Source organism: Hoplias malabaricus, chromosome 15, assembly GCF_029633855.1.
Source record: "Hoplias malabaricus isolate fHopMal1 chromosome 15, fHopMal1.hap1, whole genome shotgun sequence".
NCBI lineage: Eukaryota > Metazoa > Chordata > Actinopteri > Characiformes > Erythrinidae > Hoplias > Hoplias malabaricus.
The window spans coordinates 4,762,527-4,788,817 of record NC_089814.1 but is presented as its reverse complement, the minus strand read 5'-3'; the positions used below and the strand labels follow the sequence as shown (position 1 = coordinate 4,788,817).

At 40.6% G+C, this 26,291-nt stretch overlaps 1 protein-coding gene across 1 annotated transcript; it reads left to right on the top strand.

Moving 5' to 3' along the window:
• The first annotated feature begins 394 nt into the window (after nucleotides 1–394).
• pcsk1 (proprotein convertase subtilisin/kexin type 1) lies at nucleotides 395–23,682 on the top strand. Its single transcript, XM_066645624.1, has 14 exons — nucleotides 395–750; nucleotides 4,499–4,603; nucleotides 4,913–5,038; nucleotides 11,328–11,474; nucleotides 12,615–12,691; nucleotides 14,109–14,197; nucleotides 15,042–15,214; nucleotides 15,798–16,010; nucleotides 16,574–16,674; nucleotides 17,686–17,919; nucleotides 19,021–19,178; nucleotides 20,021–20,154; nucleotides 20,282–20,443; nucleotides 20,788–23,682. The coding sequence occupies exons 1-14, from the start codon at nucleotides 562–564 to the stop codon at nucleotides 21,169–21,171; spliced, it is 2,292 nt and encodes a 763-aa protein (XP_066501721.1). The 5' UTR covers nucleotides 395–561; the 3' UTR covers nucleotides 21,172–23,682.
• The last annotated feature ends 2,609 nt before the right edge of the window (nucleotides 23,683–26,291 follow it).

The window sequence follows — 26,291 nt, the reverse complement described above, 5'->3', positions numbered from 1 at the left end:
AAAGGAACGGCTTGTTATTTTCCCTCACGTGATATTTTCTGAGCAATGAACGAGGTGGATACAATTCATTAAAAAATAATAATCATATTCATATATTCATATCATACAACCCAAAAGTCCAGTGTCCGTCTTCACCTCTCCACAGCGCTCTGGATATTTATAGATCACCCACCACCCCCTCCTCCTTTATCCCTCCATCCTCCGGGGACCAGAGCATCCTACCCCAGGTACTAATTGACGTCAGAGCTCTCCGTAGTTTGACGTGTAAACATCACTCCCTCCTCTTTCACGACTCTCTCTCTCTCTCTCTCTCTCTCTCTCTCTCTCTCTCTGCTCTCTCTCTCTGGTAGATTTCCGCGCGAAGCTACGAGGCTTCTTGATCGAGACTAACGGAGCACTGAAGGAAGGAGATCTCCGTGTCCTGGTCTTTCCTATTTATTTGTTTTTTTTTTATTTATATAGTTCTATTTTTTATATATTTATTTATTTGTTTGTGTCTCGAGCCGCTGTTGTGCCTCGCGTGCCGTGTACGCGCCCCCGGTCCGTGCCCTGCGTTGTGAGATGGCAGTGCGATGTGCTGCTGCTGCTGCGGTGATCGTCGGTGCTCTGGCGGCTTTCCTCGCGCTGCCGTGCAGCGGAGCGCGCGCCCTCGAGCGGCAGTATCTGAACGAGTGGGCCGTGGAGACCCCCGGAGGAGTCGACGCTGCGCGCGCGCTCGCCAGCGAGCTCGGATACGAACTCGTAAGACAGGTAGGAGACATCAGTGATCTCGGGGAATTGTCCGAGCCCTGTGTGTTGAGCTGAAGCTTTCTGGGTTGACTCTGGTAGAGCTTCGCTTTAGGGCTTTGGGGTTTGGGGTACACTCTCAGAAAAAAAAATGTACGGAAGGGGTACGCTATTGTCACTAAAGATATGAACAGTAAATGCATCTTTAAAGGTACAACAGCGGTTTTAAAGTATATCTGGGTTTCCAAGGTACATTACACACATACTGTTATATATGGTACAATTATGTTCCCTAATTAAAGGTACAGTGACTGTTTTTCTGAGAGCGTAGAACTGGAGCTCTTGGGTTAAGTTAAAACCCTGAAGCCTTGGGGTTGAGTTAGATCTCTAGCTTCACTCGAAGCCTCTTTGGGTTGTGTTGAAGCTTTAGTGTTGAGTTAAACCATTCGTAGTAAATGTAACCCTCAACATTTATTTAAAGCCTAGTTTACAGTATCCTTATATTATCTTACTTTCTTACATTATTCTACAGTTAAATTATTTTTTAGTTCAAATGGAGCTCTAAGGTTCAATTAAAGCTCTGGAATTGAGTAAAGTTAATAGGAACATATTCTAACCTTTTTCCATAATTGCAAGTCCAAATCTGTGTTTGGAGAGACTTAGATGAGGAGGCAGGACCGTTCTACTTTGTTTGCCTTTAACCAAAGAAGCAGCACAACATCAGAACACGCATATACAATGAAGACATTATTTTTTTAATAATAAACCCCCTTTAAAGCCTTTGGGAAATGGAGCTCTGTCCAGTGCTGAAGACTACAGCTAGACTCTGACGTCTGTTGGAGCCCATGCTGTTGCGTATGCATGGTGTAATGCTTGGGATTCTGATTGAGCCTTATCTCTGTAGAAAGTTGAACAGGTTGTGTTAAAGCCCCTAGGGAAGCTGTTCTGTGCTGTCCTGATGTCTTCAGCTGCTCTGTTTGCTTTCTGGCAGTTTCCTGATAGACATCAGTCATTTGTCAGTGCCTTATCACTCTGATCTCTTTCTTCTGGGTGATCCAACAGGATATGTCGGTTTAATCTTCCCTGAAAACCTGCCCAACTTGTATCATAATAATGGATTTCTTTTAAATTGCTTACCTCAGTGATTATTCCACATATATCTTGATGATGGTCTGTTTCTGGATAAATATAAATCTGTTCTGAGACAATGGCTGCTGTAAAAAGAGCTATCCAAACTGAACTGGAAAGCTACAGCTGGATCCTAAAATCTGCTGGAACGCAACTCTGTTGCATATGCATGGGATTGTATAACGCACAGCTTTGTGACTGAGGAGCTCAATCTGTCGCTGTGCTTTGCCAGTTGAGCTGGGCTGATGGGAATTTTTGTTTCCTATGGGGTTGAAATGATGCAGCAGGATTAAAACCTGAAGCTCGGATGAATTTGACCTGTGTACGCACTGACTTTCAGTTGGATTGCTTCACTGAAATCTGATCTGCTGTCTTCATGTCTTAAGGCTTACTTAAAAGGATGAAACCATTAAAAGCAGTATCAGCGAGTCCAGAATAGAGTCCACAGACTGGAGTTTTTATAGCACAACCCTTGTAACATCACAGTGAATTTGAAATGGACTGAATGAGTCTTGTCTCAGAGATTCTACAATGTGCTTTCATTTCAGCCAAGGCGAGAGGAGGCACAGCTGCTGACGTGTGAGATACATACGTCAGCACAGACAGGTGTTGGTGAATTATTGTTAAAAACATGAAAGAGCGAAAACAAATATATCTTCATTACCATACTGCTGAGATTTCTTTGTATTATGTGGCATTTGCATATTGGGACAACATATATCTGCATTTCCTGTTATACACTTGTCGACATATTCTGAGGCTATTGTGAGGAAATTTCAAAAATAGGTCGATGTGAAATCAGATTAATCCATTTATTTTCATTTTAAATGTTTACATTGAGAGGCGGCACGGTGGTGCAGCAGGGAGTGTCACAGTCACACAGCTCCAGGGACCTGGAGGTTGTGGGTTCAATTCCCGCTTCGGGTGACTGTCTGTGAGGAGTGTGGTGTGTTCTCCCTGTGTCTGCGTGGGTTTCCTCCGGGTGACTGTCTGTGAGGAATTTGGTGTGTTCTCCCAGTGTCTGCGTGGGTTTCCTCCGGGTGACTGTCTGTGAGGAGTGTGGTGTGTTCCCACGGTCCAAAAACACACATTGGCATGTGGATTGGCGACTCAAAAGTGTCAGTGTGAGTGAATGTGTGAGTGTTGGTTGTCCTGCGAAGGACTGGCGCCCCTCCCAGGATGCATTCCCACCCTGCGCCCAGTTATTCCGGTTAGGCTCTGGACCCACCGCAACCCTGAACTGGATAAGTGGTTACAGACAATGAATGAATGAATGTTTAGATTGAGGATAATGTTATTATGACTTTACATTTACTTCTCCTGGAAAGTATTTTTTTCTGACCACAACAACAGATTATAACTGCCCAGCCATATATAATAGGTACAGTATTAGTCCTCTGTGCAGACTCGGTTGTTACTTTTAAGATCTTTCAAATTCAAACATTGTGCTCTCTCATCCTCCTGGCAAATCAAAGGTCTTTGAAGCCTGGGCTCAGAGGCAGTCAGTTCATTGTTCTGAGAACACAGGCACTTTCTTTTGTTGAGCAAATGTTCTCTCCTGTCTCTTAAAGATAAATAATTTTTACCACTGTCTTATCTTATGGGGACAGGTTTGGTGGTCTAGCAGGTCTTGTGTGGTTGCTGGGAGGCGCATTTTCTCTGTATCATTTTAAACACCAGGTTTGGAAGAGCCTATATGTTTTTTGACTTTCTTTTCCTATACATTAGTAAGGGTTATGTCCCCTCAGAAAATGTGTAACATGTACATAATGGCCATTTTGATTGTGAACCAAATAAAAGGAGTGTGGTCTCTGACTTTTGCATAGTACTCTAAATGAACTAAAACTGGGAAACAGATATAGTCTAGTCACAGCAGTAGTGTAATTGTTAGAGAAGAGGGCTTGGGATTGGATAGTGTCTGGTTCGGTCACCACACGACTGGCAAGAAAGTTACGGAGGGTGAGGTGAGTGAAGGAACAGAGCTGTCTCGCTGCCTCTAGAGCAATAGTGTGTGTGAGGAGTGTGTGTTCACTAGCTTGAGTGGCTCAAATGTGGAAAACACTGTGGCTCGGTGGTGCAGCAGGTAGTGTTGCAGTCACACAGCTCCAGGGGCCTTGAGGTTGTGGGTTTGAGTCCCGCTCCGGATGACTGTCAGTGAGGAGTTTGATGTGCTCTCCCTGTGTCTGCGTGGGTTTCCTCCGGATGCCTACATTGGTAGGTGGACTCAAAAGTGTCCATAGGTGTGAGTGTGTGTCGCCCTGTGAAGGACTGGCGACCTGTCCAGGGTGTGTCCTGTCTTGCATCCAGTGATTCTGGGTAGGCTCCGGACCCTGAATTGGAAAAGTGTCTACAGACCATGAATGAATTAATGAATTAGTAAGCCATAGCTATTCACTCAAAACAACATCTACAACCTAGAATAAAAAACAAACTTATCACAGATAAGAAAACACTACTCGGCTTCCTGTTGTGGATTTGGATGAGAAACGTCAGACAAGACCAGACAGATGGAATTACATCATTAATATAAAACTTAATCTTGTTTCAAAAGATTAATAGCCTCCTTTAACAGATTCTCTCTCTCTCTCTCTCTCTCTCTCTCTCTCTCTCTCTCTCTCTGAATCTTTCTGTCTTCCTTTCACAGATTGGGGCACTAGAAAACCATTATTTATTCAGACACCCGAGTCATCCTAGCAGGACCAAAAGGAGTGCAGATCACTTCACCAAACGACTGTCAGAAGATGACAGGGTAAGAGCTTTCAGCTTTTTACAGCTGTATCTATCACTGTAGGGAATTGTATTTTAAAATGTCCAGTTTGCTGTTTCTGAAATTTTATTACTTCTTGTATACATCAACCCTAAAAAATTAATGTACCGTGAGCATAAATTACTGTATAATGATATGTACCTCATTTTTACTGTAATTTTACTACTGTTTAGCTCCCAGAACTGATTGCTGAATGCTATAAATAAACATGTAATTGAATAAAGCTTAGTTATTCTTTATTAAAGTAATTTGTGTTTGAGTGAGGGATTTTATTTCATTGTCTCTCTAAAGGTGTCCTGGGCGGAGCAGCAGTATGTAAAGCAGAGGAGTAAACGTGCTCCACTAGGCAGCGAATGTAAAGATTGTTCAGTGGACAAACTCTTTGATGACCCCATGTGGAACCAGCAGTGGTACTTGGTAAGTTTAGTGTATATAAATACAGCATTTACTCTATTGACCTAAGTAAGCCATATGCCGCTTATCTGGCAGATGGAATGTTTGTGGCAATGGAAGCACCCAGCATCCTTCTTTCTGCTCGTTCTGCTCTGTCTAAATAAATTGACCAAACAATGATCCACACATAAATGTGTTCCTCCGTAACAACGTCTCCAGCGTTTACGAGCTTTACAAAGCAAAGGCAAGAAATCCTTTTCATCCCGGAGATCCCGGAAAACACAGCAAAAAGACAGAACAGAAAATTTGAACAGATAGAGATAATGAGATATGGGTAATATGAAGGTAAAAAACATTCAATTAGTAATGAAGATGTGAGAGAGGGAGCAGGAGGTGGTCAGTGATTCTTTGGGAGAGTAAAAGCAGGTGCAGAGTCCATTTGGGCTAGGACAGTATCCTTGAATGGCCAAGCATGGTGCTTTAGGTAAGACAAGGCAGAGATCTTTTACAAGATGTAACCAGTACTTGAGATGTGTGATGAGTATTTTTGACATTGTGAATGTGGGATAAGTTACATGAGGAAAACAAACAACGTGAAGTAGTACTCTGGCTTTATCTGTGTAGTGATGTTTGACACTGCTGCAGGGAGAGCAGTTATAAACAGACGTGTATCCATATTGATCATGATGGTGTCAATAGGGGACAGACCTACCTCATTGATAAGTGAGTAAGACTAAACGAGGAGAATTATGGAAAGCCATCAGTCAAAATGAGGAAAAGTCAATGCCTCAAATCGGATCATCCATCATAAACAGCAGTGTGCTGCTCTTTGTCCGAGTGGTTTCACGGAGTGGATTCTGTTTTCTTGTAGAGACCAGAAGGTGCCTGGTGGTTCCTTTAATACTGGACTGAAGTAAGCTCTGGGTTTGGGCACTACACTGTAGACCAGGGTGGTCATGTTCATAAACCCAAAAAGAAGGACATAATTCCAAGAAAGGGGCATAATATTATGGCACTCAAAATGGGAACCATGGTCTACATAACAGAACAAATATCTGTTTTTAAAGCTGGTTAATAAATAACCTGACTGTTAAGCATAGCATGCAGAGACTAGCAAAAGATCCATACATTACCCAGCCATAAAAGTGTAGCAGTTTTGAGGACGTGTTGTCAGACAAATGAGGTATGGTATAATGTTTTAACACTTTATTTTTTCCAATGGTCTCCTGCTTATATTCTTTCTATACAAAAAAGTGTGAGACTTTCTCCTTCGCTGCTTATTTTGATGCATTCTGGTTTGGATTCTGCCCCCTGGTGTATGAGTTCCAGTTACACTGAAATATGTTGGCACCTACGCGAACATTTGCATACTTTGCCCATGTCACAATGCAGAGATATTCATTCAATATTTAAGCTGAAGTATAAAACCACCTTTACTCTGCACATTTGGTGCATACATTCAGTAGTGATGATTCACAAGTGATTAAATGAATCTTTCCAACTCTTCAAACGAAAAAGGAGCTCAGGCTAACCACACAAAACTGGGCTTATTTTAATTTGCCAACACAAGGATGCTATGAGGTCATAACATTTAGATCGTAGACCTTCTGTATGAGCTTTGACTTGAGAAAAAGAAGATATTTACTTTAACACACACACATATATATATATATATATATATATATATATAAGAAAATGACACAGTACAAAAATAGTAATATACTGAAAGCTACAACTTATCAGGCTCTCCAATAAAGGACAAGTAGAATAGAGAGGAGAAAAACTGCACTGTCCATCCTGAAACCAGAAGTCTGGCCAAACTAAGTGTTTTGAAGCTCAGTGCTGAATCATTCTTTGTGCTAGAGACTGATTTTATGACCAAGCACACGCAGCGATAATGAACCTGTTGCTGTAGACTTTGCCTTTCTTTCAGCAATCTGGATATATCCCTATCAACATGGGCTTTGTTTGTAAAAGCTGAGATATGGAGAAGGGGAAGAGCGACAGAGACGGGCTGCCAAAATGTTCATCTGCATAATTGAGCATGCCTTTAGAAATATAGAGAAAAGCAGCAGGCGCTAAAACCACAGCAGCGGACGCAATCGAATGTGAAATCCTAATTCGCTTTAGCACCGTGGGCTTATCTACCAGACGCCATGAAGCATGGCCACAGATGCAAATTCGTTCCATTTCTCTCAGATATGAATTACATCCGCTCATGGCCGGGGCTGTGACCCACTGTAATCAAATGGAGCGCTCGCTACACTTTTTACGAGCGATGGATTAATTTTAGGACATGCGTATTATCCCAGATCACTCTTCACTGGTGCAGGTCTTCTTTTCCTGTTGTTCCTTTTGGAGAGCGTGTTGGTCTCTCTCTCTCTTGCTCTCTCTCCTACTCTCTCTCTGTTTTCTGTTTCCACTCACCATCACTCCTCCTGTATCATTCTTTTATCAGTGAATAACAGGATATTAGAAAATGTGAGTCAGCCATAAAGCACACGTTCCTCATTTCCTCATCAATCTGATTGTAATTGAACTGGTCATAAATTTCCTGCTTGCTTTGTCATATCACAAACTGAGCCTGAGAACCCAGCTTTCTGTACATTTGCTTCAACTGTGCTGAAAATATTTGAACCTACCTAATAATTATGCACATAATTACTGACCTGAGTGTTTTAATACCTGTCACACGGCTCCAGGGTCCTGGGGTTGTGGGTTTAATCCCTGCCTTAAGTCACTATTTCTAAAGAGTTTGTGTTCACCCTCTGTCCTCCAGATCACCATTTTTTTCCAAAAACACATACTTATAGGTGAACTGGTTGTGCAAATGTTTCCATAGGTGTGAGTGAATGATGCCTTGTGACGGACTGGCACCCTGTCCTTGGTGTGTACCTGTCATATGTATCAGTCTTACAAAATGTTTAGGAGTCAAGAGTCGAGAAAAACAACCATAATTCTAAGGGTAAACCAATCAAAGGAATAAACCGAGTCCAAAGCCAAGATTCAAAAAACAGGAAAAGCTTATACAAAAGCTCAGCATTGCAGATTTAGTTCAAACAATACTTCACAACCTGTGGAACAAAACAGTGAGCTTAAATGTTCTACAAATGATTTGACTACTCAGAGACAGGTGAGGAATCTAAGCTAGAACTCAGGTGAGTGTGACCTCTGGTGGTTTGGAGGAAAACCAGCTCGGCTGGAGACAGAGACCTCTGGTGCATAGAAGGAGAAACTGCTTGGGCTGATGTGACAGTACCTTGTGCCCATTGATTAAGGGTAGGCACTGCACCGACCGCAATCCTGAACAGGATGAAGTGGTTAAAGGGTACGCATGAGTGAATGATGGTCACCATGCCAAATGCCAACTGTTGACTTGGCAGTGCAATGGATAGAGAGTGATGGAGCACCAAATAAATAAAGCCGTTAAGGTGAACTAGAGTCTTTGGGATGAAGCTAATCTTCCGTGAGCACTACCTCATTTCATAAATTACTTATGTAGGTATCACATATCATAAACAATGACTTTCCTTACCCAGCCACAATGTCCTGATTACACACTGCTGATCTTTGTTATAAAGTGCATCACCCTCAGACTGATCTGTTTGAGTCGCCTGAATAACATATAAACTCTTAAGATTCAAAGTAATGTCACACAAAGAGAAATATTCAAACCCCCTGATTTGACCTGTTCTCAAAACTAGCCTTTTTTTGAACGTGGCTTGCCTTCATGCGCCACTGGCACTGGCTTTTTTCAAGAGATGCTCCAGTGCAGTGGTGCAGAGAGAGGGAGGGGGCGAGCGAGAGAGGGCGGATGACGTGCGAGGTATGGAGATGAGACAGAGGATGTGCTAAGACGGAGGGAGGGCATGAGGAAAAGACCGATATTCATGGAGGAGGAAAGGGAGAAGGAGAGAGAGGAGGGAGAGAGAAAGAGAGAAGGGGGAAGGAAGGAAAAGATGAGGAAGAAATAGATATTTATAGGGGAGGAGAGAGAGAGAAGGAGAGGGAGGAAGAGAGAAAGAGAAAGGCTGAGTGAAGGTGTGAAGGGCTATTTATTCAGGGTGAAGGAAGGAGAGGAAGAAATGAGAGAAGAAAGAGACTGGGAGAGAAAAGGATGTGGAGAGAAGATGAGCAGAGATATTTATTCCTGAGAGAGAGAGAGAGAGAGAGAGAGAGAGAGAGAGAGAGAGAGAGAGAGAGAGAGAGAGAGAGAGACTGTGTGGCGAATGCATTCCCGTATGTTCTTTGGAGAGGATGCTTGATAATCAGAGATGAGTCAGAAGGCATTTCTGTGTGTTTCAGGCTGAGAGCCACAGGCTGTAATTGGGTGGGAGTGATGCATATGAATGTGTGTTTGGGTGCATGGTAATCCTTCAGAAGCTAATCACTGTAGAAGAAAACCTCAGATACTCAGTGTGATTATGATCATAAGCTTCACCACAATCATGCATTCTCTCCTGCTTCACCATAAATACATAGATAACACACAACAATAACCTTAACATCTATATTAAGCATCGTCATGATTTGTTTCCTAGAAAATAAATCAGGACAAAAAAATCAAGCTCCATTCTGACCTCAGGTCTGCTCAAATCCTCAAGTGTTTCTCTTACCTTTTTAATGAGAGAAGATACCTCAGTGCTTTGGGTCTGAAAGGACGAGGAGCTGACAGGAAGTCGTTACTGAGAAAAGGAAATAGTCAAATAATTTAAAGACCAATCTTACTCACCTCGGGTCACTGTCTGTAAGGCAGTGGTTTTCAGTCTTGGGCCTGGTGGGCTACTGCCCTGCAACCTTTAGATATTCCTCTGTTCCCAATACACCTGAGTGTGTGTGATGGAGTGGGGAGAAATCTACAACATGCAGGGCACAGGTCCACCATCACCAGGATCGAGTACCACTGCTATAAAGAGTTTGGTGTGTTCTCCCTGTGTTTTGACGGGGATTGATACGTGGATTGGCTGTGTGAATTTGTCCACAGCCGTGTGTGTGTGACTAGGTCAGTATGTGAAACTGCCCTCAGGTGTGAGTGACTGTGTGAGTGTGTGATGGTCTGTTATGGACTGGTTCAGAGTGTGTTCCTGCCTTATACCCAATGAATTCATGGGGCTTCTGACCCACTCAGACCCTGATCAGGATGACATAGATACAGACGGTGAATGAATAAACAATGTTGCATAAACAGAATGAAGGCACTACTCCTACAAAAGAATAAGAATGTAATATTATAATATACTTGTGAATTAATCTCTGCTTTTCAGCATTGTGTCCTGACCATTCTAAAAGCTTGTATGTGTGGTCATGACCACCATTAGCTCTAGCCCCTCCTTCTTCTGCTTGAGAGAGAGAGAGAGAGAGAGAGAGAGAGAGAGAGAGAGAGAGAGAGATCAGCCATGAGTCATTGGCTGAGGGGCTGCTGCTGCTTGTGCTGCGTATCTGCACGAGTCTATTCTCCAGGATTCTAGAGGGCTTTATTCTAGCCCTTTATTTCTCCTGCTTTTTCCTTCTCTGAGTCATCTGGACCCCTGAGCTGATTCTCTGTGCCCTTCCCACTTCCCTAAGGATTTTAACCAATTGAAATTCTGGTCTTAATGAGGTCTCCCCTTCACCTTCTTTTCATTACAGTACTATTCCTGAATTGATGACGTGATAATATTGTGCGTATTTTCAGTTCACTCCAGCTCCCTTTCTAACGGTTAATTACCTGGCCAAAGACGGCCCGCTCTCATGGTCCTAGATGGACAGTGAATAGAGTCCAGAAAGGTCAACATGGAAGATTATATCATTTAAACAAGAGGCCTTCTGCTTTAAAGAGCTGCTAATGGATGCGCTTCATAGAGTGGCTTTTTATTAAAGGAAGCAGACAAAAGTGGACCATACAACCTCACTGGACACACATGATGCAATATCTGCACTATGGAAATGGAAATGTAGCAAAAGCATTTTTTTAATTTCTACACTGAAAATACTAGGACATTAATTACAAACATATTTTATTTTCAGGAAAGAAATATAGTCTGTATAATAGGTGGTATAATAAAGACTTTATTTTCTCTCTGTATCTTTCTGTTTATCTCTGACATACATGCTTTGTTTCAATCTGCTTTTTTTCGTTATTTTTTTATCTATCTCTGACTTTGTCTGTCTCTCTGTTCTTTTTCCACTTTTATATTCTCTCACACACACACTGACTCCTGTCTTCTCTCTCTTTCTCCTTCTCCCTAACTTCTCTCTCTCTCTCTCTCTCTCTCTCTCTCTCTCTCTCTCTCTCTCTCTCTCTCTCTCTCTCTCTCTCTCTCTCTCCATTCAGCAAGACACTCGGACATCCCCTTCCCTGCCAAAGCTGGACCTGCATGTAATCCCAGTGTGGAAGAAAGGGATAACTGGGAAAGGTGTGGTCATCACCGTGCTGGATGACGGCTTGGAGTGGAATCACACTGACATCTACCCCAATTACGTAAGAACATCACCATAGCAACATCCACTTTGCAACCACAACACCTTACACAGCTGTTTCCATGGCGACTGCTACCCCCAACCATGAGAGATATTATCCATAGTGACATCCAGCATCACCACGGCTGTCTGCAGATAATGTGAAGACGTTCAGCATTACATTTACATGTATATGGCATATGAAATTTAAGAAAAGAGATTTTTCATTATTAATTAAATTATTATTACTATTATTATTATTATTTATTGATTAATTAAATTAAGACCTCCATGCACACAAGTCACTTAAATATGTTCATTAATTATATTAAAAAATTTGTTCCTTCTTATTTTTGTATTCACATAAATATGATAAAAAAATAGCTGTACTCCTACTGTATGTTTCAGGAATAGATTAGTTCCCTTACCCCATGTGGCCTTGCATATTCAGTTTATATAACACTTCAGAGTATTCATTGGTTCTGCTCCCATCTACCTCAATACACTCTTAAACCATACGTTAACGCCCGCCCTCTCCGTTCCTCAAAGGAGCGCCAACTAACACGACCAACCCCCCGTACAGGTCAGTCGAGGTTATTCTCATCTCTGGTACCACGCTGGTGGAACGAGCTTCCAAGCTCCATCAGAGCAACAGAAACCCTCTCTGCATTCAAGAAATCCTTGAAAACCCAACTTTTCAGAGAGTATCTTTTGAACTGAATGTCTTTCTTTAATGCACTTATTACTTCCTGGCTTATTGCACTCAATGTAAGGTATTTTGTATAAATCGTGCTGTAGTTTGAATGTAAGATCCTCTTTTTTAAGTCGGTTTGGATAAAAGTGTCTGCCAAATGCATAAATGTAAATGTAAATGTAAATGTAAATGTACATACAGAATATATACTCTGAAGAAAAGCATGGGATGTTCTGGAGATTATGGTCTTTAGTCTCCATGCCATGCACTACAAGAAAATTCATAAAGCAATGGAACAGGTCTCTAGAGTGATGGAGTACTATTCAATACGTTAGACATTTCAGAAATCTAGAACTAACCACACAACATCCACAATCTCACTAATGTTTCTGTGACAGAATGCCAGCAGACAGTCAGAGTATGACTTGCTGTTTTAAAGATTAAGATTAAAGATCCTCTCTTCTCCAGGATCCTGCAGCCAGTTATGATTTCAACGATAACGACCCGGATCCCTTCCCCAGATACGACTCCACCAACGAGAACAAGTGAGTGCTTCGTGCTCTTAATTACTTCATGCCCACAGATGGATAAATAAAAAGTCCAGGCACCAAGCCGCAATCCAGGATTAGGAAGTGGTAATCTAGAATTATGACAGGAATACCAGGATCACTATTATCAGATGGACTTTAATATGGCCAGGCCCAGCCACAATGACAGCTGTGTTTAAACGGGCTGGTGATAGTGTCAGCGGGAGTGATGCAGAAAGGTCAGCTCTCCGTCACTCAGTGCATGTAATCCACTTCCCCTTTATATATTCCCCAAGTCTATGCTTACATAACAGGATTACTGTACATACACAGTTTGGCACACAATGGAAACATTACAGAAGTAATATAACAAATATGAGCTAAGCTTGTTTTGGTGTGGTGTCATTGTTTGCAGTCATATCCCAATAATAAAAAGTTATTTTAATGTAATATTAATACTGCACATCCTCAATTAGTAAGGAGCTACTAAAATAGACAGAAGAAAAGAAATACGCAAACCATGCTCTGGAGCACCTGCTTAATATCACTTATTCAATGTCAAGCATCAGCTAGAAGGGTATAAATGACACACAGTTTGGACATCATTTAGGATGAGATAGAGACTGTGATCCAAGACCTATCAGTACATGACTTCACTAATGTTCGCATAGCAGAATGCCATCAAATCCTCACTGAAATGTTGTAATATCTAAGCTGAAGATTTCCCAGAAGTGGAAGCTCTTACTGCAGCAAAGTGTGGGGGGTGGGGGGTGGGGGTACTGTTCTGCAATTTGTGGCTGACGTAGGTGCTGAAATAAAATGGAAAACACTATTCTCTTCCTACTGTGAGTTCAGCTGCCTCCATCTCACACACACTATACACACAATGCCTGGGAGTGAGTCATAGAGTAGCACACACACACACACACACAGAGCCACACACATGCAAACACACTCATCCTCTATGTCAGAGCTCTTTTTGTCAATAGACTCAAGGTACTTCACTGTAATTGCTTGTATAATACAGAATTTGTCAACAGTCCATTTATGCTTAAAAGAGAGTTTGTATGATTGGGAAAGCACAACTAGGAGAAAATAGAACTCAGTCATAACCAACTATTAGCATGTCTTTGCAAATGACCCCCTCCAAACAACATAATGTGATCAAACATGAAAAACTAAAATAAATAGCTTCATATTACAAACCAGTCCAAAGGGCACACTTTCCTAATGGGGACAGAGCTCCGTTTTTATGGCTTTTTCAGACGTCAGTGTGATAGAGATTGTGGAGAAAAATGCTGATGTTATTTTTTACATCTGTTGATTAAGAAAACATACTGCGGGGACACTTATAAATCAAGATCACTGTGCTTTTGGATAAAATGGTAATGTACTGAGATGGGTATCATCTTTCTTTTTGTTCTTGTGTCCTCAGACATGGCACGAGGTGTGCTGGGGAGATTGCCATGCAGGCCGACAACAACAAATGTGGAGTGGGAGTGGCTTACAACTCTAAGGTTGGAGGTGAGAAAACAGAAAGGATTTGTGATTCACAATGCATGCAGCTTGTAGGCTGAGGTATTATCTAATAACAGCTTTCATTTTATTCATAATGTTAATGGTTGCATATTTGAGAATAAAATATAAGGAATGAAAGCCCTGAACACTGTTTCAGCTAAAGATCTATACGCACTGATGACAGCTGTATGTAGGTCTTCTATAAATGGAGATGAATGGAGATAAAAGGCTTTAATGATTTCTATAAAACATCATTTGTCTCACAAAGTGAAGAGACATTATTGAGTGGCAGTTTTTTCACTACACAATTTCTTGTTCTATTAGGTTTGAATAGAGCAACATGTGTTTGTAACTTAGAAGGATAAATGTATGGAGAAATGAACATTCTTGTGTGGTTGGAAGTAACTATTTTAGAAAAGACTACAAAGCAAATTCACCAGTGTTAAATCAACACTTTTAGTGTTAACTTAACACTAAGAGTGTTAAATTATTTCACTAACCGTGTTAATTTAACACTAATAGTGTTGATTTAACACTGTTGAATGCTGTGTATCTGAGGGAGCACTGTATTTAAGTATCATATCTAAATGATGAAGTGCCAGTGAATGCAAGTTATTAAACTAAAGATGACCCCTCCATTTAAAAACCATCTGTCAGCATCCAGAGGCAGGGGGATGTAAAGTTAGAAGGGCAGTGTGCTTTTAACACAATGTCTGTTACATAAGAGCACTCACACAAATTACAACACACACACACACAGAAACACATGCACCAATCAGGGCCCATTATGGTTTTGTAGGTCAGCTGGGGTTGAGGTAATCACTCTTCTGGATCTTCTGTCTCACCTCAGGGATCCGGATGCTGGATGGCATTGTGACAGATGCCATTGAAGCGAGCTCCATAGGGTTTAACCCAGACCATGTGGACATCTACAGTGCCAGCTGGGGTCCCAATGATGATGGGAAAACAGTGGAAGGACCTGGCCGCCTGGCTCAGAAAGCCTTTGAGTACGGCATCCAGACGGTATATATGCTTTCAGAATGAGGACACATTTGGTGTATGGGTATGGGTTGGGGTTAGGGTATGTATGCTGTCTTCAAATGCTTATCAGAAGACAGTAATTCATTGTAAATTTAAGTAATTAATAGGAACAATAGGTAAGATTTGGCATTTTTGGTCCTGGATCCTCCTAGAGTTGCAGAGTGTAATTCACTTTTACAGCACTGTCCTGAAATTAAGGGGAAGGGGGTTGGTGATGTTGAAACTCTAATTGAAAGACAAAAATACTACTTAGTGTTCCTTTAAGAAATCACACAACTGGAGAGGCGTGAACTGTTTTTACAGTAGAGTGCCCTCATTGCTCACTAGCAACTCAACACATGTTCACAACCAACAAGATAACATTGTTTCCAAAGCTTTTACTAGTTTCATATATAACTTTTATGTAGGAAACATTGACTTACAATTCTTCTAATATCATATGAAGGCAGCAAAAGCATAAGCATTGCCTCAGTGGCATTCTCATAAAATGTTATAGTTCGATGACTCTTGTAGATACTTGATTAGTTTTTAGACTTTCTGTAAGTGACCTTGTTTTCTCTCTCAGGGCCGTGGTGGAAAGGGCTCCATCTTCGTGTGGGCGTCCGGTAATGGTGGGCGTCAGGGAGATAACTGTGACTGTGACGGTTACACAGACAGCATCTACACCATCTCCATCAGCAGTGCATCTCAGCAGGGTCTGTCACCATGGTATGCAGAGAAATGCTCATCCACGCTGGCCACAGCCTACAGCAGCGGAGACTACACTGACCAGAGGATTGTGAGTGACACACAGCCACCTCAAACATACATAAGATCTTTCATCTTCATAACTTCAACTTGTTTATGTGCACACATTTCCAGGGCAGATGTAATTGATCAACAAAGACATACTTGATGTTTCTAAATATACTCTTGGGATAAAAAAAAAAAAGATTTGTGATCTGTGATCTTTGTAAAAACCTCTTAAGCGTGGAACTACTTTGTTTGATGCACTCTATTTAAACTAAATCATGATATGCAACCATGAGAATGAGAGTCAGAATTCAGCACAACTCCTGTTGTATTCATGTATTCTTACAAGACCATGGACTTGATCCTTGTGAACTAGCCTTCAAGATTCGAACCTAATCTTCTGTTTAGAGGATCAGGTTCACTTTTGTGCATTTTTCACCAACTTACTCATGCAGAAGTAAAAAAAAAACCCTTTGGCTTGTTATTTTTTATCACGGCTATTATTCCAGTTCCTGTCAGTTCTCTGAATGGTGTTTATTCTTGTGAATTATTTATTTACTCCCCACTCTCATGCCCTAAAGCCTATGTTGCGCTTTGTTTCTGCTGTAGACCAGCGCTGACTTGCACAATGAATGCACAGAGACACACACAGGAACATCTGCCTCAGCCCCTCTGGCAGCTGGTATATTCGCCCTGGCTCTGGAACAGAAGTACGTAAAGACATCTTTATAACACCACTGATATCTTTTACTATTCATATTCATAACGATGCCCAGGAGAATCAGGGATTGTAATCAACTGGGCGCCCAATGGATGAGCAACCAAGCATAGAGAATATGTCATTTAAACTTGTGCCTAATTACACGAACCCTGAAAGCTGAGGCTGTTGTAGAGTCTGTCAGAAACTGGCAGAAAAGAAGTAATGTACAGGTACATATTTGTTAATCAAAGTAAAACAAAACAAAACAAAAAAATGTGCATTCGATGTATCAATATATTATTGGTTATAAGATTTGATTGTACAACTTTTTTTAAATAATTTTTAAATAGGTGCAATACACTCACAAATGTGAAAAAGTATACAAAGATTTTTTTAAAGGAGCAAAAAAAAAGTTGCAAACAAAGCTGAGGAGAGTGATTAGCAGTTGAACAAATCAAAAGACCTGAAGATACAGATTGCTTTATAATCCCTGAAAGAACCAGTTTATGCTCCATAGAGGGGGTCCTGCATGTTGGTGTGCCCATGTTTAAAATAAAAATTATTATTAAAATTATTATTATTACAATATGTCTTAGGTTTCTCTGACACCTCCAGGCCACAGGTGTCAGTATAATGGCTGGTTTATAACATGAGGAAAAACAATTTGAGGATATTACAGATACCTCCATTGAGATATAAAACAATCTTATGGAGTCATGGGAGTGTACAGTACCAATGCAAATAAAAGACATAAATATATTGGAGTATGTATTGGAACATCACTTCTGGTGCCGCAGTGCAGTGGCATTCTTTTCAGTAGCTTGCTAAATTTCCTTCAAGATCAGTGTAGTATCTATCTGTCTATCTATAAATCTGTCTATATGCTACAGTTATGTTCTCTGACTAATGGCACAGAAAGGAACTTTTGAGTGTATCACCCCAGTGACACTAGCTAGTACATTTTTTCTGAGAGTGTACTGTATAAATTCTTAAAGCTTAATAAATCTCTATCTGAATTTAGTCCTGATCTGACCTGGAGGGACCTGCAGCACTTGGTTGTGTGGACATCTGAGTTCGACCCTCTAGCCAATAACCCAGGCTGGAAGAGGAATGGCGCCGGTCTGATGGTGAACAGCCGCTTTGGGTTCGGTCTGCTGAACGCTAAAGCTCTGGTCAACCTGGCTGACCCCAAAGTGTGGAAACACGTCCCTGAGAAAAAGCAGTGCATCGTTAGAGATGACTCCTTTAAGCCCAGGTACAGCCTCACACACACAGACTGAAAATATCAGAACATGACAGAGTGATGACAGCCGTAAGAACAGGTTTTAGTTTGTTTTAATACTTTACTTTGCAATGAACCAAAGCTCAAAAAGTAGGCAAAGGGAAAGAGTCGAGTTCAGTCTTACTAACCTTTACAGAAATGAGAAGCAGATTCAGAGAGTCAGATTGTGGAAATACAGTGCAGTAGGCTATACTTTGTTATATCTCATGTCCATAATAATTCTACAAAGAGAAGATAACAAAGATATCACAAGTTAATCCAAACTATAAAAATATTGGGAACCTTAAGAAGTATGTTTTTCAGTTCAAACAAACTCAGCTTCTGTAAGTTCTGCTTCAATGAGTACAATTTTGGAGGAAAGACTGAATGTTATATATTGTGAAAAAAACTGCTTTGCCTGACAGTATGATTGTCATTCTTTTTGTTGCTAACTGAGTAGCCTTTAGCTTGCAAACTAGCAAGTCAGGAAGGTAAAGGAGTTCAAGATGGTCATATCTAACCGATGGACTAGTTTACTCTATCTTTATTATTATATAGTAAACTGAAACTTATCATTTGTAACAGCAAGTAATTAAAAGTATTTTAATGTGACTATGAACTACTTGGTGCAAAAGTTTTGAGGGAGCATTGACAGAGAATTGCAGCAGATTACAATGGATTTTGGGCAAGTTTCTGTTGCTGAAATCCCTTTTTGATCACTCAATCACTCACTTTCTGTGAGTTCATTTCATAAATTCACTTGGTCTAATACAGTAATGGCATGTTCTTTAAGATGGCGTCAGAGATATTCCTGAGGGGAAATGGTAAGGTCAAGTTCATGAGGGCATGTTAATACGGAAATGGATGGTAACTCTTCTTTATAGACTTCATGCCATCTCACTGTAATCCTTCAGGATTATGCCATCTCTGTATACCTCTCTCATTCCAGTGCAGAATGGACATGCAAATCCCATCGTTCCTGTCCTGTACATTGGAACAAGGATTATTAATCAGGAGATGCATGTCCTATAGGTACTGTAAAGTAATTTAATTCCTGTATATGTGTCAGATTTGTTGGTTTGCTGTGTGTTACAGGCCATTGAAAGCAGCAGGGGAGATCAGTATTGAGATTCCCACTAAAGCTTGTGCTGGGCAGACAAACTCTTTATTGTCTCTGGAGCATGTTCAAGTGGAGGCCAGCATTGAGTACACGAGGAGAGGAGACTTACACATCACACTCACTTCTCCGTCAGGTAAGAAATATGTACACTACGCACAGCACAAGAACACATATAGTAATATGTATTTCATCGAGTGAAACATGCCCTTGTGTAACGTACTATGGTAATGCTTCAGTATAGAGGTATATTATAATGCTGTTGTAACACTTTATAAGAACAACATAGGCATGAAACATGCAGGACATATATTATTTAATGGTATAGTAACAGTCCATTACAAATACATAATCATAACGAAACATTAATTAATTTATATTTGGTTAGACACTGGTAAAACTTCATCATGGCAACTGATATATGGATAATGCTTAATGTCAGTATGGTCACGTTTATACTAAACATCTCTGACTCTATTTGTTTTCTATTAATTGCATTATACACTCATTAACAAATGCTTTAAATTAAGGAGTCATATTTTGTATATCACTTCTTCAGTGCATGTGCACATTCATTTGGGGATCTGGAGTCTACCAACACACAAACTGTGAAACAAGATCACACCATCTGTTTTAGTTAGAGTTAGTTAGTTTAGTTAGTTAGTTAGAGTTTTTGATCCTTGTAGTATTTTGACCAAAGCATTTCACAGACATATAATAAAGACACTAGAAGTGGAAAATCAGTAGACTATGTCCTCTTTCAAAATGGTTATGTAAATGTAATTACAATGACAAAATTGTTCAAAACTACTAAGCTGGGCAGTGTGTAAAACTCATTCAAACCCACAACAGAATACAGTAAAAATAACTATTGTTTTCACTGAAGTTATGCCTTTACAGAACTGCACACAATCACATACAACCACATACAGCTACACACTGACTGTTAAAGGTGTTAAGCCCTGCATGTCTCCTCAGGAACAACCACAGTGCTGCTGGCTGAGAGGGAGAGGGACACATCCTCAAATGGCTTCAGAAACTGGGATTTCATGTCTGTACACACTTGGGGAGAGAACCCCACTGGCACCTGGACATTAAAAATCACTGACACAGTAAATATCACCACATTTCCTTTAACATTGTTTTTCTTTCTCTAATAATTTACCTAAACTGGTTTGAAGCTCACTGATTAATCTCTCTCTCTCTCTCTCTCTCTCTCTCTCTCTCTCTCTCTCTCAGTCGGGCCGAATGGAGAATGAAGGACAGATTTTGAGCTGGAAGCTGATCCTCCATGGAACATCAGAGAAGCCAGAGCACATGAAGAAGCCAAGAGTGTACACGCCCTACAATGCAGTGCAGAATGACCGCAGAGGAGTAGAACCCATGGAGGACATGCTGGAGGTGAGAGACATGTATACAAGAGCTTCTGCATGAACATAAATATTTTATTGTATAGGTATAAAACAGAGCGCCATCCTTCCAAAGAGAGCCGTTCCTTTGCACCACAGCCCAATGATGGGGGCTCTATACCCCTGTTGCTTATGCTTTGCATTGGGCATGCATGACCTAAAAAGTCTCATTATGATAGCAGTTCTTTTAAAAGGAGATTAGACACACATTTTTCAGCAATGGCTGCACCTACGTTTGGTAAATTCACTAAATACACACTTCTGGATATATAGTATACAAATCTAATTCAACTTCATCAAATTCTGATTTGTATTTTGTTTCCTTTTTCTTCACAGGGGGAGTCTATCCCTCCCAAGAAAGTGGAAAAGTCACATGCAGCATCTCTCAGCTCTCCCTCCTCTCCTGCCCCACTTACTTCCTCAGAGGGGAAGCCTGTGGAGGGTCTGGCTGCTTCCAACCCAGATATAGCCCTGCTGCGTTTGCTCCAGTCAGCCTTTAGGCAGAGTCCTGCAGTTTACCCCCACTCTGTGGCTTCCCTGGACCGGGCATCACCAGTGAGGGGCAGGAGCCCTTCACAGAAGCTGTTCAGTGCCCAGGAACATCTCAGCCCTGTGAGCAGTCCATACAGCCGCTATAGAGACAGCTTCTACACAGACCAGCACAGAGATGAGCGGCTGCTCCAGGCTCTCTTCAACCTGCTGGAGGAGGAGCAGCAGTGAGGGAGGGACCCAGAGCAGAGAAGGGGAGGGAGGGGCAGAAGAGAGGAAGAGAAATAAGAGTTAAAAAGAGATAGTGAAGAAATCCAGGGGTTCTCAACTACAGTCCTGGGGACTTGCCAAGCCGCACAGGTTCCAGCATATTCTGCCTTAGCCTCAGCCTCAAAAGCTCCTTCGCATGTGGAGGATATGTTATCCACTGCAGTATGCCAACTTACTATAACTATAACTTATCAACAGCCCATGTATTGTCTGATACCACAGCAGACCAAGCCAGCAAACTGTAAACTTTAAATATATGAATTACACTTTTATTTGTGTGTATATGTGCTTAAATGTCTGTAACATTAGTCTTACTTATAATGATGCACATTTTCATGTTATAAATTTACCAGTTGCCTAGGACCACCCAAATACAAACAACTAGTTGATTTTGTGACTATTACAAAGTCAGTCTGATTGCACCATCATTATAATTGCATCATTTACTCTCTCATTGGCAATCTATATTTCCAAGATCAGATTTTCTATGAATCTGTTAACGAAAAGCTAGCTGGTTCTGCTGCAAACATTGTGCAAATCAATGGCAACACTTGGCAACTTCTACCACAGCATCTCCCAATGGCTGCTGACCCTTTGTGTCACCATTTTGTTTCATGTGAGTTTGTTTTTGTTGAAGAACCAGTTTTGACATCAATTACAACAGCCCTCTGTGGTTGGTTATTTATTATATTGACCCAATGACCCACTCCTGGAAAAGTAATCAGTCCTTATCTCTCTGGCTTGCGAGACTATTGCCCGCCCCATCACACCTGATCCAGTTTATGAAAGCTTTCATAATGAGCTGCCCAGTGGTGTCAGGAGTATTGTGTGCAGTGGGTCCCCAGGACTGGAACTGAGATCATCTGCGGTAAAGCAAAATAAAGTTAAAGGATGCTTAGGGAAACAGGATATCTGAAAGGGCAGAATGTGAAAATCAGTGAGGATAAGTGCATTGCAGCCAGGCACAGAACGAGAGCAACACTTACTCTTCCAGTTCTTGTTCTTTGGTACTACCGTGTCACTTCTGAGGCCTGTTTGTATTCTTGTGGTTGTCTGTATGTGTATGAAGTCTAAAATAGTTTCACCTTCCCTTCAAGATACTGGAGCCAGTTTTGTGACAGATCACATTCTGTCTTGTGCCCCAACCTCTCTGCCGGTAGCCAATCACAGTCAAGTACAACATGCTGCTTTCACTTCTGCCAACATCTGCATGCTCTACTTTAACAAGTTTCTTTAGTACATTATGATAACATAATGTTCAATTAATTGCTCAACGTGATTGTAAGTTACTCTAAAAATCTATCTTACCTTCATCTGTTTCTATCAGTCCATTTCCATTGCATAAATTATAAAAAAAACAAAAACAAACATAAAGCCCATAGGAATCTACATACATATAAATGACAAGAGATTAGAGTTTATTTATCGCATATGTGCAGACAATGCTTAGAGCTATTTTGTTTTAATATATTATATTTTGATATTGCAGATGTTTAATAACTTAATTTTATGGTAAGGACATCTTCAGGAAATAGTAGTTTTCATTTCATTTCAAATAAGTCTTTAGTCTATAGACTGATCTCCACTCTGATACTTGGTTTCCTGCCAGTTTTTGTGCATCATCTTTTGTTAAACACTTATTTTTCACTTATGGCAGAAGATGATAATCAAAAGGAGTGTTGCCTCTTGGGTGAGTGGTTCTGCAATCCTCCTAAGTACCTTTAAACTTTCATTTTCAATACAGAGGCATTAGGCCATCTTCTAAACCACCAAATATGTAGGCTACTATCAATTCATTTTGTATTTTCAAAGGTTCATAATATAAAATAAAGGTTTATTTTTCTATGGATTCCTAGTTATGCAAATAAACGGAAGAAAACTATAAAACCCAGATATTTTACCTCATAGCAGAATCTCTCTAGTTACAGTCAGGATGTGTTTCTTTTATGAAGAGTCATGGTTTCAATTTAAGATCACTCAAATCTACGTTTGAATCATCTCCGGAGCCCAGTTGTGTTAATGAATGGAAGTTGTCTGTCTGTGGTTGATATTTGTATAAACAAGCTTGAATGTTAGTGTCCTACTTCATGTCCACTTCAAGTGAAGCAATCTTTCACAAAGACAGATGGATCATACGTTTGTAAGAATTCATCGGTACTTGAGTTTACAGTGAAGCAATGTACCTCCGAAGCCTGGTGTGAGTTTGCTGACAGTGGCCTGGTTGGACTGGTTCTGTGACTGTAGCCCCACTTCTCTGCCACATGAGAGAATGTCCAGATATATGTTAAAGGGAGAGAAGAAGAAGAACGTTTACACACATCCTGTAATTTACCCATTTTTCAATGTAGTCAGTGTTTATATGTTTCTCTGATTGATTGACGCTTCTGTCCAAAGTTGTTTACAAGAGCTGATATAGTTTGGATTCTGTATGATTCTACCATATGGATTTTATCGTAATAAATTGTAAAGTTATCTTGCAAGTGAACGCTTTGTTGTGTGTGAGTGTGTGTGTGTGTGTGTGTGTGGGAAGGGGCTTTCTTGTGGGTGCATTATCAGGAAGATTCCCTGCCTGCTCCATTGTCATTAATAATTCAAGCGTGTGAATAGTGCAGCATATAATCTCCAGGCGTGCAAATTGACTGGACACATGAAAGCAAGAAAAACATGCTTGTGATGGTTGTTACATAGATCTGTGTTGATTAGTTTAGACAGTTCAAAATACAAACACCATTTCCAGAAATGTTGGGACAATATCAAAGAATGGGATAAAAACTGAAATCTGTGTTTTGTTAATCCATTTGAACCTTTATTTAAACCACAAAAAGAACAGATTTTCAGAGTTTTCAATGATGACCTTATTTGTTTTTCTTTAATATAAACACATTTAGAAACTGATACCAGCAACATGTTGCTAATTTTGCTGTATTGTGAAGACAGGTGATGGAAAAGAATCCCCGCAGACATGGTTAAAGGTGTAAATACATCTTAATTTACAGAAACAGTGTCTTATGGGTTCTTAAGGATCCCTTGAGAAAGGTTTCCGATTCAGTGCTCGCTCTTGGCTAGGACCCCGATCTATATTGTTTTTTCTCCTTTCCAAATATGGTGAACGTAAAGCTTGGTCTACATTTGCATGTTTAAGGGACCAAGGGAGGGGTAAAAATTTATAGTTTCCTATCCTCACTGACAGCTTTTCCTAAACATTTCTCTCTTTGGAGCACAGACACAGAGCATACGTCTAAACATACAGAACAGTGAACATTTTCTTAATACTGCACTTAAGGCCTTATGTTTAAATATATGTCATTTCCTCCCTTCGAGACTGTTAAAGTCTTGTAAAGTTAAATCAAATTTATTTATATAGCGCTTTTCACAACTGATGTTGTCACAAAGCAGCTTCACAGAATTCCAGTAAAGACAAAGATTTGACATGAAATGTAAAAAAAACAAAATGTAAAACCCTCAAGTGAGCAAGCCAGGGGCAACAGTGGCAAGGAAAAACTCCCCCAGCTGAGGAAGAAACCTTGGGAGGAACCAAGGCTCACAAGGGGTGACCCATCCTCCTCTGGTCAATCTACTGGTGATGATAGTTAGTAGTCCGTGAGAACTTCAGTGTAGGGGCAGCTTCAAGGCACTTGGTGGTTGCTGGAGCGTGGGCAGCTGATCTGAAGCGTGGAGGAGGATCTCGACAGTCATCCATCAGTGTCCAGATAGACAGGTGGGCAGTCGTTTACTCGGAAAGATGTAAAGGGATGGAATTAGTTTTGAACTGTTTTGTGTTTGTAAAGTAGAAAATATGAAAATTTCCAGAGTGTGGCTAATGACTCCGACAGATCTGACTATGACAGCTTTAACTAAAAGGAGAGAACCAGAAGGACACACAGACACGGGAGCATCCTGAAACACTGGCATCCCTCCGCTCCACCGTCAACAAACCTGAGTAATCGCGAGAAGCGGCGGGAGGCCAGCACCAGCGTCTCAGTTTACTATAATTCCCTGTGTCCATGGACCCCCCGGTCAGCCGCCTTTATCTATGGGGAAGCACTAGCTACCAAAAGATAAACTAAACAAATGAGTTTTTAGCCTAGATCTGAAGATTGAGATTGAGATTGTGTCTGAGTCCCGAACATTTTCTGGAAGATCATTCCAGAGTTTGGGGGCTTTATAAGAAAAGGCTCTTCCCCCAGCTGAGGCCTTCTGAATTCTGGGAACAATTAAAAATCCAGTATTCTGTGATCTGAGTGAACGTGGAGGCTCATAATAGGAAATTGTATCTTGAAGGTATTCAGGAGCAAGCCCATGTAGAGCTTTATATGTTAATAACAAAAATTTGTAGTCAATGCGGAATTTAACAGGCAGCCAATGAAGTGATGATAGAACTGGACTGATATGTTCAAATTTTCTAGTTTTAGTGAGGACCCTGGCTGCAGCATTTTGAACTATCCCGAGTGTGAGACATTTTCTTGAATATCCTTCAAACATTTTAGACAGGAAAAATTCCCTCATGATCCCTCTGCCCAAGGCGATCACATACTGTACTCCATTCCAATTAAATTTACTCTATATGTGTAGGGAGTTGAGTAAATGTGTATAGAAATCCAAATTCAGGGTATTGTCTCTTCAGCAATTTCATCTTCTGATGTGATGTTGATGACATATTGAGCTTCAGCAAGTTTTCACCATTCTTTTTCAAAGTCCTTCTGTTTTATTGTCCTCTTTTGAGTTTTTGGATCCCTGTAGCACTTCAGGAATCTTGAACAACCATCCACCCTTACAGTGATCTTCCCCCCTTTTTATTCTGGAAGAAAGAAACAACAGCAGTATCTTTTGCAAAAATGACAGATGCAAATAAACATCAAATACAAATTAATAATAGTAATACTAATACATTAATACATGTTATAAGCTACAGTTTATACTTCATCCTACAATCTTTATAATTGATTACCAAATAATAAACATAACAAAATAATAGGATAATGTCATAATTGAATAGTAAAAGTATAATTGTGGATATTCAAAATGGATATCTTTCCACCAGGTTGTTTTCCAAAATTTCCTTCTCATGTTTGTCTGAGTCG

Bases quoted from the DNA above. Each gene is read 5' to 3' on its own strand.
- pcsk1 (XM_066645624.1), top strand. From the start codon at position 562: ATGGCAGTGCGATGTGCTGCTGCTGCTGCGGTGATCGTCGGTGCTCTG. The intron at 4,604-4,912 runs GTAAGAGCTTTC...GTCTCTCTAAAG, and splicing joins GACTGTCAGAAGATGACAGG to GTGTCCTGGGCGGAGCAGCA. The intron at 12,692-14,108 runs GTGAGTGCTTCG...TTGTGTCCTCAG, and splicing joins GACTCCACCAACGAGAACAA to ACATGGCACGAGGTGTGCTG.